This window comes from Hydra vulgaris, chromosome 12 (genome assembly GCF_038396675.1).
Source record: "Hydra vulgaris chromosome 12, alternate assembly HydraT2T_AEP".
In the NCBI taxonomy this organism is placed as follows: domain Eukaryota; kingdom Metazoa; phylum Cnidaria; class Hydrozoa; order Anthoathecata; family Hydridae; genus Hydra; species Hydra vulgaris.
The window spans coordinates 40,594,761-40,615,404 of NC_088931.1; the positions used below are offsets into that span (position 1 = coordinate 40,594,761).

Genomic DNA, 20,644 nt, shown 5'->3' on the forward strand with positions numbered 1-20,644 from the left:
ATATACATATACATATATATATATATATATATATATATATATATATATATATATATATATATATATATATATGTGTGTATATACATACACATATATGAGCTTAAAAAGGATCTCACTACTGCTACAGCATGGGGCTCACAGTGGCTGGTGAACTTCAATACAAATAAAACTGAATTTTTTTCAGCCAATCGTTATCGCAATAATTTAGATCTCCCTATATTTATGAATGGTGATGTACTCGATGAGTCATCTACTCTTCATCTTCTAGGATTAACTCTTACTTCCAATCTTTCTTGGAAACCATATATCAAATCAGTTACAAAATTAGCATCTGCTAAGGTTGCATCTCTTTATCGAGCTCGACACTTTCTTACTTTGGATTCTATTCTCTATCTCTATAAATCTCAAATATGTTTGTATATATATATATGTATGTTTGTATATATATATATATATGTATGTTTGTATGTATGTATATATATGTATGTATGTATGTATGTATGTATGTATGTATGTATGTATGTATGTATGTATGTATGTATGTATGTATATATATAAATATATATATATATATATATATATATATATATATATATATATATATATATATATATATATATATATATATATATATATATATATATATATATATATTATATATTTGGGGCAAATATGAGAAAAATACAATTACAAAAAAAGTTTTCAAATATATGCATTTATCTTGTAAATATTTTGATATTATAAGATAAATCTATTATTTAAAAAAAAAATAATACATTTATCTTAAATAGTTTATGAATAAATAGTTCTCAAATAGTTTGGCTTTGAGCACATAGTAAATCATAAAATTTAATTTTTTAATGTGCTCATAATGGTCTTTTGTTTTTTTAGATTATTGTGTATCCTGTTTTTTTAATAATTGTTGTTTAAATTAAAAAAAGGCTTAAAAAAAAAATATGCAATGAAACCGTTGAACTACTTAAGCATTATTAAAAGTCTTCTTTTGATTGGTTTGCTTGCTTAATTGCTTTTTTTTCTATTGTTAATTTTTCTTAAATAAAAAACAAGTTTTCTTACATTTAGAAAGTCATTAAAAGAAAAAACTGACAACAGTAAATTAACATTAATGCATATTATGAAATTCTGGAGTAAATATTTTAGTTTCATCCCATATTTTTAACAAAGTAAATCTCATTTAATTCAAAATAGAAAAAAATGTCAAAATATTGTTAAAAATATAATGTATAGTTTAATAGAAGGTTTGATAGGAAATAAGAAAAATCACAAAAAGTGATAGTAGTATGTACAAATAATAGTGAGAAACTATTACGAAGTGGTAAAGAAAAGCTAAATAAAAAAAATGAAAAAAATGCATTTTTATTAAGAAAGTCAAACCACCAATACAATAAGAGATATTCTTTTTACCACAATTCTTACAGTTACTGGTATTTCTCCCAATGTTTTGGCAAAGGTTACTTCTGTAATCCTAGCTATGGGGTTAATCTTACAAATCTAGGTTGCAGCAGGTCAGCAGCATCTAGAAAGGTGAAACAAATAGCTCAAGAAATGGCAGTTATTGCTAAAGAAGATGTAAAACTTAGCATCTAAGAGTCTTCGTAACCATGTCTCGTAACCATACATTGTTCATTTTGATGAAAAAACAATTTTCAAAATCAATATTGAAAAAAAATTAAAGCATAACACTAGCTGTTCTGGCCGAATCCTAGGTTTATCCAGATCTAGAAGTAAAAGTTTTTCACCACTGACATCATTTTATAATAAATTTTATACACTTGAAAATAATTGCTTTATATTTTTTATCTATTTTAAATGCTTTTTAAAAAAAAAGAGTTAACACTAGCTCAAGAAGAGCCTAAAGCAGTAAAATCCATACACTGTAATCTGAATAATTGTTGTTTCAAGATTTTATATCAGATTTTCAAGATTTGATGCAAACTTTGACATGTTGCTAAAGTTGATTGTGACAAAGTTAATTGCATGTGATAAAGTTAATTGCATGAATCAAATTAGTATTTTTGATTATATATATATATTTTTTTCTATTTGAAATTTCTACTTTTAGTTAAGTGTTTTGTCACTTTGTTTTTTGTTATATGAGTAATATCTATTTTAAATTTAAATATATTAATAAAACATTTAACAAAAAAGTATAAAATGTATGTTGATGTTATGTAGTTAATTGTTATTGCATGTGACCAATTAAAAATTAACAAAACATTCCTTGATGGCAAAAAAAAGATCAAAAATGAAGTATAAGTGTTTTTTTAAATAAAATAAATGTATTTTATTGTTTATACTGTTTAAAAAGTATGCATATTATTAAGTATGAAAAAATAAGTAATATTTATATTGTAAAAAAAAATATATTATTTAAAAGTTGTCAAATTTGCTTTTTTATTGATATAGAAAATTAAAAAATCTCAATAAATGTGTTGTATTTTTTAACTGAACTGAAATAAACAGTTAAAAAAGATTTTTGCTTGCAGTATGCTGTGAATGAGGTATTTGTTTAATTTGCAGGATGCTGTGAATGAAGTATTTGTTTTATTTGCAGGATGCTGTGAATGAAGTATTTGTTTTATTTGCAGGATGCTGTGAATGAAGTATTTGTTTTATTTGCAGGATGCTGTGAATGAAGTATTTGTTTTATTTGCAGGATGCTGTGAATGAAGTATTTGTTTTATTTGCAGGATGCTGTGAATGAAGTATTTAGGCACCACAAATATCATGATCAATATTTAGAAAATGGAGTAAGAACATATGTGCGCTGTCATTTATCATTTCTTTCAGAGACCTCATTCGTAGAAAGTTGTGTTGTTGCTGCATCACACTCACCCACATTTAATTTTCAATATGAAGTACCTCTAAAAGTCAACAACGAATCTGATTTGTTGATTGAAATTTCAAATGGTTATCTTATTTGTCAAGTTTTGTAAGTTTCATATTTATTTTGCTAAGTTTTGTTAGTTTGATATTTTTTTGCAAGCACTTTCTCATTTCTCTGTGACTTTTTTTGCAAGCACTTTCTAATTGCTCTGTAACTTTCTTTGCAGACACTTTCTCATTGCTCTGTGTTAGACTTTCTAGTTATTGAAATGCTTAAAGTATTGTGTACATATGTGTAAAATATTTGATTTCTTGTGTGTTACATCAAAATAGGTCATTTTATTTATTTTTAAATTTTGCAACCCAACCTTAAGAAATTTATGTAATTTAGTTAAAATGTAAAACCTTTTCCCTGTAATTATGACGTATAATTTTCCCTGTAATTATGTAATTATGTAAGCTTTTATATTGCTTATAGTAAAACATTTATAGTAAGAATAGTAAATATGCTGAGGAAAGCATGAAAAAGAAAAGATGAAAAATTATTGCCTAGATTATATAAAGTATTGCTTTTCTGAAAATAAAATAACTTTAAAAAATTTTCAAATATAACTTCTGTTAATATTAAGAATAGCTTCTATTAACACTTTTTTAAATATTATTTTATTTATTTATTAATATAACAAAGAAATTATTTTTTAATTTCTTAATATATCAGAAATTATTTTTTAATTTCTTTATATAACAGAGAAATTATTTTTTAGTTTCTTAATGTAACAGAGAAATTATTTTTTAATTTCTTAATATAACAGAGAAATTATTTTTTAATTTCTTAATATAACAGAGAAATTATTTTTTAATTTCCTAATATAACAAAGAAATTTTTTTTAATTTCTTAATATATTTTATTATATATTTATTTTATTTATCTATATAAATAATTTTTTAATTTCTTTATAAATTTGCAAATATCAATAGCTATTTGAAGATTGTTTTTAATTTCTGTTAAAACCTTTTTTTCCAAATGTCTTGAATTTTTGCTATATTATATTAAAATAATGAAATTCCACTTTTATTTCTGTTCATATAATTAAGAAACTTTCAAAACCTTTTTTTGTTTTGAGCACATTTTACTAATGAAATGATTGTCTGTGTTGTCAAAGTTTTATGTGACTTTTATAGACTTACTGTATTTTACATATTTTTTATAATAATTCTTTTTTTTTTTTTTTGAGATTATTTTTGTTTAAATTAGTGATAACATTGATATCCTGCGGTATGCATGAGTTGGTTAAGCAAATGAGCCATTAATAGGTGGGAATAAACCATTCATAATGGGTGTAAAAACTCATTATAAATTTTAAAAATTAAATTAAAAGTAAGTTTTCAAAATATTTTAAACAAGCTTTGTTCATTCTATTAACTTTAAAATTCTTGGTTTTACTTTTTCAAGGACTACCAAGTTCTCTTCTTATACCATCTTAATATTCTTATACCATCTTAATCTTGTGAATCTCTGGTCATCAGGTGAGAATCTATCTCTGGTCATCAGGTGAGAGTCTATTTCTGGACTTCTTTTACCTTTACATGCATTTTTCTTGTTTAGCTTAGATCATTTCAAAATAAACCAGTCGTCATTTTATGCAACTAGGGATGGCACTTTTACTTATTTTGATGTAAATACGCAATTTACTTTTAAGCGTAAATTACTTTATATAACTCATATAAAAATATATAATTTACTTATATTTAAAAGCAATTCATTTTTTTTTTCTTCATAAATTATACGTGTAAAACTAAATAAATTAATGTGTAAAACTTAATTACTTAAATTAAGTTTTTTAAATGAGTAACTTTTACTCGAAAAAGTAATTTACTTTTACAAGTAAAAGTTATTTACATTTTTACTTTTACTTGTTAATGTAACTTACTTTTAATGGTAATTCGTGTAAATTACTTTGTAAAGTAATTTTGGTTATAGTTATGTAAAAAATTTACTTTGAAATGTAATTTACTTTTTAAATGTAAAAAAAGGTATTTATGAAGTAAACTTACGTAAATACGTAAATATAATATTTAAAAAACATAACACTTACTTTACAAAGTAAAATAAAACTACATCATAACTACAAATTACTTTTACGTGTAATAGTAACTAATTAGCAATAGCAGCTTACATAAAAGTAATTTGAAAAAAATTGTTATGTACTTTTAAAAAAAAGTAAATTTTTTCTTTGAAATTTTATACTTTACTTTGTAAGTAAAATGTAAGTTATATTATTTACTTTCTCAAAGAACAGTCATTTCATGTTGATTTAACATAAATTTTGAGAAAGGTAGCATATTCAAATCCATTGCCTTTTTGAGGGCACTCCTGGGTAATACTTTAGGTAATACTCTGATATATGTGGGCAGTATTTGTAGTGGGGCATCAGGAAAGGATTTTAATTCACGTATATCATAAAGGATAGATCTATTATAATTAGGAGCAAATATAGTCAACATGCGGGTATACCAGTAGTGTGGAGATGGGCTCCCTGCTGCAGGAATGCTAATAGGGACTGCTAAATAATCATTGATTTTTTCTTTCTTTTTTTTGTTGAGCAGAAATAGGTTAGTGATCATAATAAAACTTTGTCGGAGGAGGAAGAGGGAAGGGAGCATAATTTCTAAGCTATGGGTAATTCATGCATGTGTAAACCTTGACTAAGTCACTGTTTGTTAGAGCGTGCTTTTTCTCAAATTTTTTCTTTATATTTGCCTTTTCAATTAAGTATTTTGTTATGGTAATATGACGCAATATAAAATTTTTGGTATCCGCAAGGACATCAACTGCTAAAACAGTTTTCAAAAAATTATAAGTCATTTAAACTATCTGATATAATTTATATGATTAAAGGAGTGTTTATCGGATATAATCTTTTTTTGCGTTTTATCATATATAATCTATTTGAAAAAAGATGGTAAGGAAAGATGGTCGACTGTGAAGAAAAGTGTCTTGATATTTTATCATACAAATGAAATAACATCAAGAACTTTTTTTTTTCCTTAAATTTTTGTTACTTTTTTTACTTTAAATTTTCAAAAATTTAAAGTAAAAAGGTTAACAAAAGGGCAAATCACAATATTTAAACAACCAGATTCTAATCACATATTTAAAATCAGGCCTGTAGCAAGCTTTTTGTTTTTGTTTGAGAATTTAACTTTATGTAACGACATGGAGCAAACTCCATTTATATATTCATGTTTATGTAAAGCTTTTTAAAAGATTTGCGATAATTGGAGTCTGTTAACAATAAACCCCTAAAATGTTAACTTCTCTTGAATGCCATCAGTGTGAGAGTGCTGAGTTTATAGCATTTATATATACATTTTTTTAACACTTTGAACTAAATTTAAGTTCATTAAAAAGTCTCTAATGTCATGTAATAATCTCTTAGTGTTCAAAAATGACCATATAAATTTTGAGCAACCTCCCCAATTATTTAGGGGATTTAAAATATTATCTTTAATTAAGTTATAAGTTCGTCTTTAAAATTTAAACTTTACTATTTAAAGTTTATTTTTCGTAAATAAGTAGTCAAATGACGCGGACTGAAAATTTGTCAAAGAATAACAAAGAAAATTAAGTTTTTATAAGTGACTTTAGCCAACAAGATCATTTGTATTTTTCAAAAGTAATATAATATTGTTCAAATTATTCTTATTTTTCTTATTATCAATTTGATAATTCATTTTTTTTTCAAATTTAATTTCGTCATTGTTTTTTTTTTTTTTATTATTATTATTACATAAAGACATCCTTTAATGCAGTGATTGATTTTTAATTTTTATAATTTTTTATTTTTCTAAATTTGCAGATACAAATTATTACTTTTCTTTTGTAAAAATGGCGGGGACAAGAAGAAGGCAAATAGTCTTATTGTCAAGCCATTTAAAGTCATTAAAAACTTGTCATTAAAAATTGATGATGATGTGTTTTTCTGAAGTTTGAGTTTAATAAGTTTATTTTAGTTGACAATTATAGTTTTGTATTTTTTGGGAATGCATCTAAAAAAATTAATATATATGTAGCTAAAATACCAAACTCTGCTTTAGTACTTTAGAAAAAGATAAATCTTTTTCTAAAATAACATACTAAAACAGAAGAAATTTGCACAAAAAACAGAAATTTCGAATAATTTTATTTTTTAACATATAAATAAAATCGTTTAAAAAAATATTATCCATGAAAATATAAGTTAAACAAAATACAAGGTTTAACTTTAAATTGATTTAAATACAAGTATTGCAAGGTATTATACCACATCTAAAGCAATATAAAACGCTTTCATAATTTGAAAATGCAGCGATTCCATTTTATCACTAAACCGATTAGAATTACTTAATCAAGAGCATCTTTAACTATTAGTATTATTTATAGTTACGAACAAATAAGGTCTTTTAATGTCTTGTTAAAGACCATGTTTAACTCATTTAAAGACTTTATGGTAACCAATAATAGAATGATGTCTACTTGCGTAAATTCTGAGATGTAATATTATTATAATAATGAAAAACCAATGATTTTGTTTAATAAATAAACTTTTGGTAAATAAAACCTACTTAAGTGCCAAACTTAAGTATATTCTTGTTTATATCACATTAGAATGTTTAGGAAAATGTTGAAACAACCACCTTGTTCGGTTTGGGTGTAAACTTTATATAATCATAACCTTTGAATTTTAAAACCTGTCGACTTAAATTTAGTGTAAGAAAATAAAAATTAAAAGTTACTAATTTGTTGCCCTCACATTTGGGGTAAGGATGGTAATGTTTTAGGGTATTTATTTCCAGGCTCCAATTATCACAAGTTTTATTTTTTAATCTACATATAAATCATTACTTAGCTATAGCTCGGGTTGTATGTATATTACACAGTGGCATATGAAAATACTTTTGGCCAGTAGGCATACTGGTCCAGGTGTCCAATTTCTGTTTCTCTGGAACAATAACTTTTCTTAATAAAAATAAAAAACTCTTTAAATATATCTTAGGGCTCCTAAACCTTGCGGCTCTAGGTTTAATTGCTTGTAGAACCGTAAGTTTTGCTGGCCTTGCAGCACCTAGGCTACTGATACTACACACAGGTTAAGATATTTATGTGAAAATTTCTAAATTTTCCATATAAAATTACCATAGTTATTTAAACCAAGACTTTTAGAGTCAAATGATATTCTTGAGCAGGTGGACTTTTATCGTATCAAAGTGGCAAAAAATCTTCACAAAAATAAAGCATCCTCTTAAAAAGTTCAGGGCTCCTTAATCTTCAGGGCATGGTGTTACAGCCCCCAAAATTCAGGACAGGTTTAAACGTTTTCTCCTTAGTTTTTAAATAATAAATACATTTGCGCAAAAAACTTGTAAAAACGAACCAACAATTATGCCAATTATTTTCCTTTCAAATAAACTACCCTTTCTAATCACCCTTTCTTTCTCCCATGGGTATATGCGCCTTCTGCTCACTGCCTTGTTTCAACTTTGTCGAAATTCCAGACCTTTCAAATGGTTGGCCAGAGAGTGAATATTTTTGAGACGGTTTGATTCAGAGAATGCTTATTTTACCTAAAACTTTCATGGACCAGAACTAGAGAGGGTTTTAATCATGGGCAGACCCCTATTATTGATATTTTCAAACTTTACGGGGAAGAAATACCTAAAACCGCGCAAATCAAATGTTGCGGCTATCTAAATGTTAGTGACTTGAAGTTTTACTTTTTTGCATAACTTTTGTATAAGATCCTGTCAAAGTTATTGTAAAATATAAGTAAATTTACTTACTTTATTAAATTACTTTTAATTTACTTTACAAATTATATAAAATGTAAGCTTATGTAATTTAAATTTTATTTTATATAATTTTATTTTAATAAAGATTTGTTATTACTTTTAAAATAAAAAATTCCTTCTTAAAAATTATTATTTTATTTGTAAACTTAATTTACATTTGGGTGCATATTACTTTTATGTAATTTACTTTCATGCGAAAGTTATTTTTTAATATAATTTTTTTTTAATTAGTTACTTTTATAGGTAAATGTAAATTACAGTTTGAGGAACTTTTATATTATGTAATGTAATTTTCATAAGTAATTAGCTTTTAAATGTAAAAGTAAAATAGCTTTTTCATATGACATATTTTTGCATGTAAATTACTTTTTGATGTAGTCTACTTTTACATAACTTACTTTTGAAAGTAAAAAAACTTATATTATTAAGTAAAAGTTATTTCAAAAAAATTAATTACTTATAAGGAAATGTAAATTTACATAAAACATTTAAAATTACTTATGTAATTTACTTTTTGATAAAAATTAACTTACTCGTGTAAGTAAAATAAAGGTAAGTAAAAGGGCCATCCCTGTATGCAACCTTTTATAAGAATTTATCGAAGTAACATAAATTAATAAATATTGATAATAATATAGTTAAGAATAATTTTGAGAAGGAAATGTATGTTTAAAATTCTTCTTTTTTTCTTATATTTTCAGATATGTAGATATATTGTGTTCATGATAAAACTTTTTAACAAAGTAAACTTGTGAAAAATTAAAATAAGTTTAGTAAAATGGTTTTTTTTTTATCATTTAAGAAAATAATAATTAAGAAACAATTTTATTACATGTTATTTTAATATAGACATTATTAACAAACCGTAAAATTAAATTTCTGAATAACGTTATTACTAGGTTTTTTATAGCAACATTTTTATAAACTAATTTTAAAAAAATATATTTATAAGCCAGTAGCATTTAAAAAAACATATTTATAAACTTATCGCATTATTAAAAATGTTAAAAACTGTTTTTTAAGTTTATTTACATTTTAGCAGGAATATTTATTGTATTTATTAGGTCTTTATTTTGTATATTTCAATATAATTCATTATAGTTCATAATAGCTTCACTTTTACTTAGTGGGCATCAAAACAATCAGAAAAACTATATATACTATTAACTTTGATTGTTTTCATTGTTGCTATTTAGGACAAATGAAGACAAACTTAATGAAACTATCTTAGGCAAAGCAAAGATTCCGCTGAAACAGCTTCTTACTCACAATACTGGTAAAAACAGAAATAGAAACACAATTTTAAATATTTGGAGATTCTTTTTATATATTTATATTTACTACATATTTATACTATATATATTTACTATTGCAGATTTAGGTCTATTTGTTTATTTATATACACATAAATGTATGTATGTATGTATGTATGTATGTATGTATGTATGTATGTATGTATGTATGTATGTATGTATGAATGTCTGAATGCATACATTCAGACATTATATATTATATTCAGATATGTATGTATATATTTATTTTTGTATATGTGTACACACAGACACATGCACGAAGCTAATTTTATACAGTGAATATAAAATTACCCATGTAGAATAATTTTATACTGTGTTTATTAGGGTTATGACAAAAAAATAGTCTTTTTGGCCTAGTTGTAGGAATAAATGAACATTTTAATGCTGATTAAGAAAATCACATTTATTTTGTTCAATTCATAACAAAGTTCCTGCACTAAGACACCTGGCAACATGGTGCCTTATATTACCAAAAATATGCCGTATATTACCAAAAATATTAAAATTTAAAGCTTTTAAATAAAAATCAATTTTTTCAAATTTATTGTAAAGAAACAAATATTTTTAAACAAAAGTTGAAAAAAGGAACTTTAAGACGTTTTTAAACGATATCTTCTTTAAGAAGGTCACATTTGATAAAGATTTTCTTTATAAAATCCCAATAAAATTTCTTTTCATTTGAGACCAACATGATATACTTTAGGAAAAAAATGTTTTTTGTAAAATATGACACCAACCATATCATTAGGTGTCTTGGTGCAGGATCATCAGGTGTCTTGGTGCAGGATCATTAGGTGTCTTGGTGCAGGATCATTTTTTTTTTTAATTTAAGTAATTTAACTGTAAAAATGTGAACAAATGATTTTAGATGATAAAATAAATAAAAATAAGTTTGAAACTTAATAGCAATATAATAATTATGCTAAAAATCTAATCAAGGTAACTTATGCTGAAACAATTTAAACAACAATTGAAGATAAAAACTTTTATCTTTTGAATTTGCTAAACTAACAATACTTTTTTCATATAAACGACATACAAACAATGCTTTTTTCGTATAAACAAGATTTTTCATTTAATTTTTTTTATATAAAAAAGTGTTTATTTTAAATGAATTATTCATTGCATGGTTGTTTGTTTTTATATAACTTTTGCTGTTATTATATATAACTATAAAAATAAATATGTATATATATAAATAAATGTGTGTGTGTGTGTGTGTGTGTGTGTGTGTGTGTGTGTGTGTGTGTGTGTGTGTGTGTGTGTATATATATATATATGTATATATATATATGTGTGTGTGTGTGTGTGTGTGTGTGTGTGTGTGTGTGTGTGTGTATATATATATATATTAATATATATATATATATATTAAAACTTTTAAAATAACATTTAGGTGTTAAAGGGTGGTACTTATTTAAGCTATGTACTGAAGAAAAGACAGTGACTGGTGGAGTCGAGTTGAATATTAGGTTTTTAAATCCTTTTGATCGAGACAATTTAATTAACTATGGTATGGGAAGGGGTTGGACTCCCAAATTTATTGTACAGCATCATGATGAATCTTGGTTGCTATCTACAGATAAAAGGCTGTGTTTTTTCATAATTTCAATCAATCTACTTTTTCTTCCTATCCAAGTCATTGACAATTTCTTAACTGAGAGAAGCTTTATTTATGCTAGATACAAGTTTTGCGATCAAGGTATTTTTTGCCATTCAGAAAGTTTTTTTAAATGTTATGTTAATTACGTATTATTTTTGAATCATCTTATACATAGAGCCCCTCTCGAACCCCCTCGAATAAGTGGTTTCCTAAAATAAATAATATGAATTTTAAAAATAATAAATTTTAACAACATACAATTTTTATAAACTTGTTAAGTTTCAAATGCTCTAATTACAACTAATTTTGATTATATTTCCTATTTTTAGGTGCCATTCAAAGTAGGTTTTCAAGATATAGGAGATTTAATGAGTCTGTTTTATCTGAAATCAACCATATGCACCAATTTCAATTAATACCAACTCCAACTTTAGCATGGCAAGTTTTTTTTGGATTTTTTTTTTCTTTTATTGCATTAGTTATTCCACATTTTTTTAAATTTGTTTTATTTTTCATTTTTATTTATTTTTCATTTTTATTTATTTTTTATTTTTATTTTTATTTATTTGTAACTTTCTCTCAACCCAAAACTTTGAAACACGAATCTCATTAAACACAAGGAAAAATTGCTCATCAATAAAGCACATTGTTGAACACATTCAGTTATTTTAGTCAAATTTTAATCACATTTACAAATCTTGTATCTGTTATCAATAATTGTTTCTTACATTTTGTTTCAAATTTAAATATTTCTATATTTTCAGGTTCAAAACAATAGTCTCCATTTTCTTTCAAACAAAAAAATAGAAATAGATCAAATGATTTTTATTTTAGAATTTTTAATTAGAATTTAATTCAATGTCTTTTTTTATATACTTAAATTTTAGCAAAGTGACAAAAAATTAAATGTGTATATATATATATATATATATATATATATATATATATATATATATATATATATATATATATATATACACACACACATATACATTAAGGTGACAAATAAATGCATTGAAAAAATGATGTTGGGAAATTTTTGATGCAATATGTTAATGTTTAGGGGTTGCTCAGCCAGTTTTTTAGTTTTGCAAGATTGCTCAAACACACAGTTTTTCATATTTCTCACACTAAATCACTTAAAAAGTTAAAAATAAAATAAGTTGGCTGGAATTCACAAAACCCACTGTAATACTTCATCATCCATTTAAGTTATTGCATCAGTATTGTACTACTGCCAAAATTAGTGCATCATCCTGTAATTCTAAATGAGTTCATTGTCTTGAATGAAAATACATTTTAAAAATACATAATTCGATAGATATTTTTGAAATTGATTTATAATGGAGACTAGAAGTCAAATTTAGAATGGCATGTTGGTCAAGCTAAAGCTGTGATCACAGGACAAAAGTTGCCATCTAAAAGGCAAGTTTTGCAAACTTTTTTTTTTTTTAAAAATAACAACAATGTAAGACAAAGTGCAGACCTTGTGACAAATCTGGTTCTAGACTTTTGGCAAAGAGCTAGAGTTCTGACAAAGCAACGACAAGACGTTTCTTATACTACAAAGAGAAGGAAGAAAAGGCTACATGAGTTCAGTTAATTTTGAATTGTTCAAACAATTCACAATTCTAAAAACAGCGTTTTTTAGACAGAAAAAAAGCAAATGAAGAAAGAGAAACAAAAGAGATAAATAGTAAAGAAAAAAAACGTGTTGAACAGTCACAGACCCAGTTTTGACAGAATCAGACTCCTCTCAGGGTACTGATAATAAAGTAGATGACTTTTTTCCATCAATAGCAAAAAAACTGAAAAAGTGGGAAGAAAAAAATAAAAAGAAAGTGATTACTCTAGCATTTTGTTCAGCTCTTGATCGTTTGAAAATTCCGAATCGTTCTGGTTCCTTGGTTTTGTCTACAATTAGTTAAGGGTTAGGTGCCAATATTGAACATGTTTCAACATCATATGAATCTCTTCAATGTGCACGTATTGAAAATCATAAAGAAGTTGCAAAAAGAATCATCTTAGAATTCAAGCCACACGTTCCATTAACTGTTCATTGGAACGGAAAATTGTTACCTGATTAGAACAGCAAAAATTAAGTGGATTGACTGTCTATCCTAGTGACAGGATATGATGTAGAAAAACTGTTGTCAGTCCCAAAACTGAATAGATGCACCAGTACTACTTCAAGCAATACAGGCATACATTCAGGTGCTTGTACCTTGCTGGAAAAATTAATTGAAAAGTCTTAATTATACATAGCCTGTCGACACCATGTTCATAAAGTGATTTTATCCCGTGTTTACAAAACTTGCTTTTGAGCATTTTCTGGTCCAGAGGATAAGTTGTTTCTACGATTTTGTGATCAGTAGAGTAAATTGAATTCTGAATCTTGGCTCTTAACTGATGCAGATCTCAAAGTGTATGGTTCGCTTGTACCATCAGCAATAGAATTTGCTGTAAATATGCTGCTAGGAACAAAACAATTTTGCGATGATTGCAAAGAAATTTTGCAACTGTCTATAATTTTTTTAGGAAAAACTCATCCAGGTCAAGGCAGAATAACCTTTCGTACTCCTGGTGCTATGCACCAAGCACGATGGGTGGTAAAAGCACTCTATTAAAATTTACTTGTTTCGACATCAGTTTCATTTAACAAAGAATGAAGAGAAGAATCTATGATTTTTAATTTTTGATTTACATAGAACACTGGTTTTGGGCTCCCATCTCTTCATCTGCTCCTCACAATGACCTGACACTGATTAAGAAATTTGATATTTTCAAAATATTTCACAAAGAAGTTGCTGAATCTGCCATTAAAGCCATTGCAGGACATTTATGGTATTTAACTGAAGAACTTATGAGTCTCTTTTTTTTAGCAATGATGTTGGTAACCAAACTAAAGAAAAAATGTTGGTTGCACTTCAAAAGCCAATTATAAAAAAACAGGTAAAAAGGCCTGAAGGTAAAGGATTAATGAATACAATTGTAAAAATGAACTTAGATGACTTTGTAACAAATAGATCAAAATATGCATTTGAAATGCTTGGAATAAATTGGACATTTATGAAGGATCATTGCCTAGACACATGGAGCACAGTAACCAAATAACATGAAGCATACAAGATTGTTCATTCTACGAAAGTTGTGAATGACAAAGCCAAAAGAGGGGTGAAACTTGTTTCAGACTACATAAAAATCTTGACAAAAGATGAAATTCAATTGCAATGTTTTACAAACCGTGGAAGAACATCAACGTTGAATTCCAGATATGCGAAAGTCCATAATTATGAAGGCATTAATGAAAACAAGTGAACAATCAACAAATGAAAGCAAGTAAACAATTTGTATCAAAATCTGATTAAAATAAACATTAAATTTGAATAAAAAGTTAAAATTTTGCATCAAAAAAAAAAACTAAAATACATTCGTTTTTATTTTCCGTTGACCTTAAAATCTGATAGTATCAAGTTCATTGAGCAACATATCAAAATATAATAATTTTTCGCACAGTTTATTTTTTAGTTAAAAGGAACACAATAAAGGGTTGATAGTCAAATTTTGAATACTTTTTTTTTTGTCACCCTAATATACATACGTACATACTCACATACATACGTACATACTCATATATATATATATATATATATATATATATATATATATATATATATATATATATATATATATATATATATATATATATATATATATATCACCCCCTGATGGTTTTTCAATAAAAACAAATTTTTATATGCTTAAATATAGATTTTTGACCCAATTTTTTTTTTTAAATATTGAATTTATATCACAATACATTTTTATTACAAGAAATTAATATTCTTATATTTAAAACAAAACTATCCACTAAATTACAAAAAAGTCAAAAAAGTGTCACCCCTTATATAATTATTTTGCTAATATAAAATTAATAGTCTATTTGTGTGCTTTTTACCTTGATTACTGCAAGACATCTTTTAGGCATTGAATTTACTAAGTTTTTAAGCGATTGTGTGTCAAATTTTTCCCACTCCTCATTGAGAATTGCCTTTAATTGTGGCAAACTGGATGGTTTTTGATCACCTACTTTAAGTTTAAAAAGATTCCATAAATTTTCAATCGAATTTAGGTCTGGTGACTGAGGAACCCAATCTAACATCATAATACTGTTTTTCTTTAACCACTCAGTAGCTAACTTTGATGTGTGTTTAGGATCTCCATCCTGCTGAAAGATAAAATTACAAGATAAGCCAGCACTTCTGGCGCTTGATCTCAGTTTTTGCTTCAGAATGTCAGTATAAACCTTTTTTGTCATTATTCCGTCAATGAACTCGAGTTCGCCAACAGCACTCCAAGCAAAAGAGCCTCAAACCATCATTTGACCTATGATAAGAGGAAAAAATAAGTTAGAAATATATATTATATTGAAATTTTATAATAAAGCTTAATGTCACCTTCCCCATGCTTGACAGTTGGTCTCATACATTTAGGATTTTGGCGTTCATCATTTTTCCTCCATTTGCGTATGATACCATCAGAACCAAACAAACATATTTTTGTTTCATCGGACCATAAAACTCTTTGCCATTGGTCAAAGTCCAATTTGAATGTTTCTTAGCCCAAGCCAATCTTTTCTTTTGATTCTTTTTACTCAAAAAAGGCTTTTTTGGAGCAACTCTACCTACAAAACCTCGATTTTTCAAGTGATTGCGAACAGTTTGAGGATTTACAGTTACACCATGATCTGTTTGTAAATCTTTCGCAAGCTTCGGTGCAGATAATCCTCAATCTTGTTCAACTTTTCGAATAATTTCTCTATCAATGCATTGGGTAGTCTTAGCTGGGCGTCCTTTTCTTGGCAAATTTTTAACAGTACCCATTTTTTTATATTTTCTAATGATATTTCCTACACTATTAGACTTAAATGGACTATTTTAGAAATAGTTTTATATCCTTTTCCACTTTTGTAATGTCCCAGGATCAGTTTTTTTACTGATTCATGAATTTCATATCTTTTCACCATAATTTTCTTATTAAGAACCTAAAAAGAAAACAAACTTTGCTAAAAGATTAGTTAGAATAACTTCTATCAATCAAATTTGATTGTTTTTGGCTTATTTTCTGCAATTTTACTAAATTAAACAACAGAAAAGTTAAAAAATGATTAGGGGGTGATACACTTTTTTGACTTACACTTTTTCTAATTTAGTGGATAATTTCTATTTTAAGTATAAGAATAGTAATTTCTTGTTATAAAAATGTTTTTTGATATAAATTCAATATAAAAAAAAAATTGAGGTCAAAAATCTAAATTTAAGCATATAAAATTTTGTTTTTAATGAAAAATCAACAGGGGTACTTTTTTGACATACTGCATATATATATATATATATATATATATATATATATATATATATATATATATATATATATATATATATATATATATATATATATATAATAAATCCATGTATATATATACAATATGTAGAAGGACGGATTTGTGATTCATTGAGAAACAAATTTAAAATGTAAACTAATAATCTAAATGTAAAATAATTATTATTTTCGAAATTTTTATAAAATTTCGCTTCGTTTGAGACCCAACATGGCATACTTTTTTCTATAATATTAGAGACTTGTCTGATATTTAAGGGTCAAAATGGGGCACTTCCTGTAAAAGTATTTTACAATTTGTAAAATGCTTTACAGGATGCTTGTTGTAAAAAATGCTTTATAAGCATTTTTTACAACTGCTTCTTGTTCATACATGGATTGGCGATTAAGTACGATTTATTGTGATGAAATTCACACTTTTGTTTATTTTCACCCCAGTCTAATATACAATCAGCTTTTAAAATCTGTTAATACTTAATCTGTCCCTTTAATTTACAATTATTTTTTAAAACCTTTTTAGGTATTTGAGAGAGGAAAGTCTGGAAGTTGAGTTTTGGTTAAATAATAGTAGGTTGGAAAATAATGAGAATTCTGATATTTTGATTGGCTCTTCTTACGTATGCTTGGAACCATTTTCTCATGATCCTTATAGTGTTGATACAATAAGGTATGTATATTATAAGAAAAAGTAGGCAACAGTGGTTGTCTATATGTGATCATGTATATAGATTTTTTTATGTATATTTTTTAGTGGGTGCTATCCGTTGTTCAGAGCTGGAAGCAAGTGCATATGTCGCTCAAATTGCAATATTACTGTTCATTTTAATGAAGATAAATCTAATTACTTCAGAAGAACTGGCACACAAACAGTTAACATTTTTTCTGATCTGTTTTCCGATCAATTTAGTGCCCAAGTTCCAGTTTTTTTGAATGACAATAAAGAAATGAGTGAGCCAATAATACCTAAAAATCCAGACGTACCAACAATATCAATTCGAATTGAAGAAGCTTTGCATCTTCCAAAAGTCAACCACAATAAAGATGTTGTTTCCTTTATTTATGTATCGTATACTATTTTTGACAAGTGTGTATATACAAATGTTATATCCAATAACAAGAATCCAGTTTGGAATTTTCAGAAAGATGAATGCTTTGATCTTAGATCACTTAAGAATCATGAATTTTCATTTACAGTATGGAGGAGCTTAAATAAGGAGCCAAATTCTGAAATTGACATTCTGCTTGGAACCGTGTATGTGGATGTTTCTCCACTGTTTTCAGGTATATTTTACTCTCCTATATTACTGCTTTATTTAGTTTTATTTACAATTTTGACTCGTTGAACTATTAAAATTCCACCTATAGTATCTAAAAGTTTTTATAAAATTCTGCCTTAATATTCTGTATATAAGTAGTTATAAATTAAAAATAATAGTATAATAATTAACTATAAATAATTCTTTAATGTATTAGTGTGCCTTAGGAATGCGTGAACTGTTGGGTTGGTACAATGTAAAAGACTGTAATCGACAGAATAATGGACAAGTAAAAATAGGAATTGTTCCTTATGTATTGCTATCATCTTCTCACTCAGCTAAGTTTTTTAAGAGTTTTAACACTGCTGTCAGCTTTGATTTGACATCCAGTAAAAAAGATTCATATTATGATTCTAATTTAAGCAAATTAGAACTATTAGATAAACTTCATTCAAATTTGCAAGAACTAGACTGTATAACAAAAAGTATCAGAGATTCTAGTCCGGTTAGTTATGTTTCTAGTCCGGTTAGTTATGTTTCTAGTCCGGTTAGTTATGTTTCTCCTGTTTGTAAACCACAGTTTAGTGAAAATACAAAAACTGAAAATAATTGCATAATCAATGACGAACATATAACAAAAACAAAGTTAATCGAACCATTAAAGTCTTTGGATGTTAATTTAGATCAGCAAAAAATAAAAAATGATGGCAGTGTTATCCTTGATAAAGAAGAAAAAAAAGTTGATGATAATGTTGAGGAACTTAGTTCAGATGATGACACAGATGAGCTTATGAACCACCTTGAGGAATTTAAAAGAAAATACAACAGGTTAAAAGAGTTTAGTAACTTAGAGTTTGAGCAAGACTGGTTAAGTGATGATGATCAAAGTGTACTACCAATAGAGTATAAAGAAGATATTCCATTTGTTGAAACTGAAACTGACGTCATTAATGTCAGTGCAAAAACTTCAGCACGTGATATTGATGAACAAGATGAAAACTCTTCTGACTTAATTCAAAATACATTTTTAGTTCACTCAATGGAAAAAAAATGCCTTCAAGGTCTCAATAAATGCTGTAATCCCAATGGTATAATATGCGATGATGATCATGTTGATGCCATAAACAGTAGTAGAAAAACATCGAAAAAATCCATTGATCAGAATATTTGTATGACTCACAGTAGCAAATCAGCAAAGGGGAGGCATGAGTTTTCTGATTTACATTCATTTGAAAATAATATTCCAAAAACCCCTACTAAAGATGGCTCAACTGAAATGTATCTTTTTATTTTTTTTAATTTTAATGATTTTTTGTTCTGTGACTTTTATTTCTGTTCTGTGACTTTTTTTACTTCTCTGTTAATTTTTTTAGTGTTCTGAGACTTTTGTTACCGTACTGTGATTTTTTTTTTGTTGTTCTGTGACTTTTTACTGTGCTATAACTTGTTTTTTTCAAAAAAAGTCCTCTCTATCTTGAAATTTCATTTTAAAAGGGTCCTTTAGAAAAAATATTTGGGGGGGGGGAGGGCGTGTTCCCCTTGCCCCTAATGGCGTCGGTCATGGCTGTGACTTTTACTTAGTGTGCTATTATTTTTATTGCTGTTCTGACTTTTTTGACTATAGTAAATAAGTATGAGTAGCATCAACTTTACATTTCTGGATGTGAGGTTAGTTTTTCAACGAAAAACTAACTTCACATTTCTAAAGTTCAAGAACTAACTTCATATTTGTTAGAGACATTAGTATTCAAATTATTTTTTAAATTCTTTTTGTTTGGTTTTTTTAAATAAATTAAAATAGTTCAATTGATTTTAATCTTAATTTAATATAAGAAAAAAAACACATTATGAAATACCTAACTTCTTTATGAAATCTAATGAAATGGCGGAATCAATTAAAGCTCTTCGACTAGCTGCAAAATTTAGCCATCTACCGCGTTCAAAAAATAAGGACGTCAACGAAACAAGTGGTATCGAGGCAATTAATAAATATTCTCCTGTTGACACCTTGGAGCTTGCACGGAGAGCGCAGATATTTTTATCGAAGAACAATCAAACGTGAAGTTAAATATTTTAGTTAATTCAAAACATTTTCAGAATTTTTCTTTTGATTTGTTTTATCTTAAATTACACAGGTCAACAAAAACTTTTTTTTTCTGGTTCCGAGCAAACAATTTGTTTTTTGTATAGCATTTCTCATTTTGATTTCAAATATGCAACTCTTTTTTTACCATCACGTCAAGTTGTAAAGATATTTAGGTTCAAATCTTTAGAATTTAGGGTAAAGTCCCTAATATTGTCGAAAAAAAAGTTATTCAAAAGTATGTCAACCTGGGTCTCAAAAGAAGCGTATTTTCATAGAGATTTTAAAAATGTTATTCATTTGTAATAAAAAT

At 26.4% G+C, this 20,644-nt stretch overlaps 1 protein-coding gene across 3 annotated transcripts in view; it reads left to right on the forward strand.

Moving 5' to 3' along the window:
* Positions 1 to 20,347, forward strand: part of LOC100207572 (C2 domain-containing protein 3) — a 76,073-nt gene extending 55,726 nt beyond the window's left edge. For all 3 annotated transcript variants that reach the window (XM_065813238.1, XM_065813239.1, XM_065813240.1), the window contains 8 exons: positions 2,712 to 2,953; positions 9,873 to 9,952; positions 11,386 to 11,691; positions 11,922 to 12,030; positions 17,513 to 17,659; positions 17,744 to 18,273; positions 18,476 to 19,526; positions 20,082 to 20,347. In XM_065813238.1, the coding sequence (XP_065669310.1) occupies positions 2,712 to 2,953; positions 9,873 to 9,952; positions 11,386 to 11,691; positions 11,922 to 12,030; positions 17,513 to 17,659; positions 17,744 to 18,273; positions 18,476 to 19,526; positions 20,082 to 20,310 (2,694 nt within the window). In that variant the 3' untranslated portion in view covers positions 20,311 to 20,347. The remainder of the gene's footprint in view (positions 1 to 2,711; positions 2,954 to 9,872; positions 9,953 to 11,385; positions 11,692 to 11,921; positions 12,031 to 17,512; positions 17,660 to 17,743; positions 18,274 to 18,475; positions 19,527 to 20,081) is intronic.
* The last annotated feature ends 297 nt before the right edge of the window (positions 20,348 to 20,644 follow it).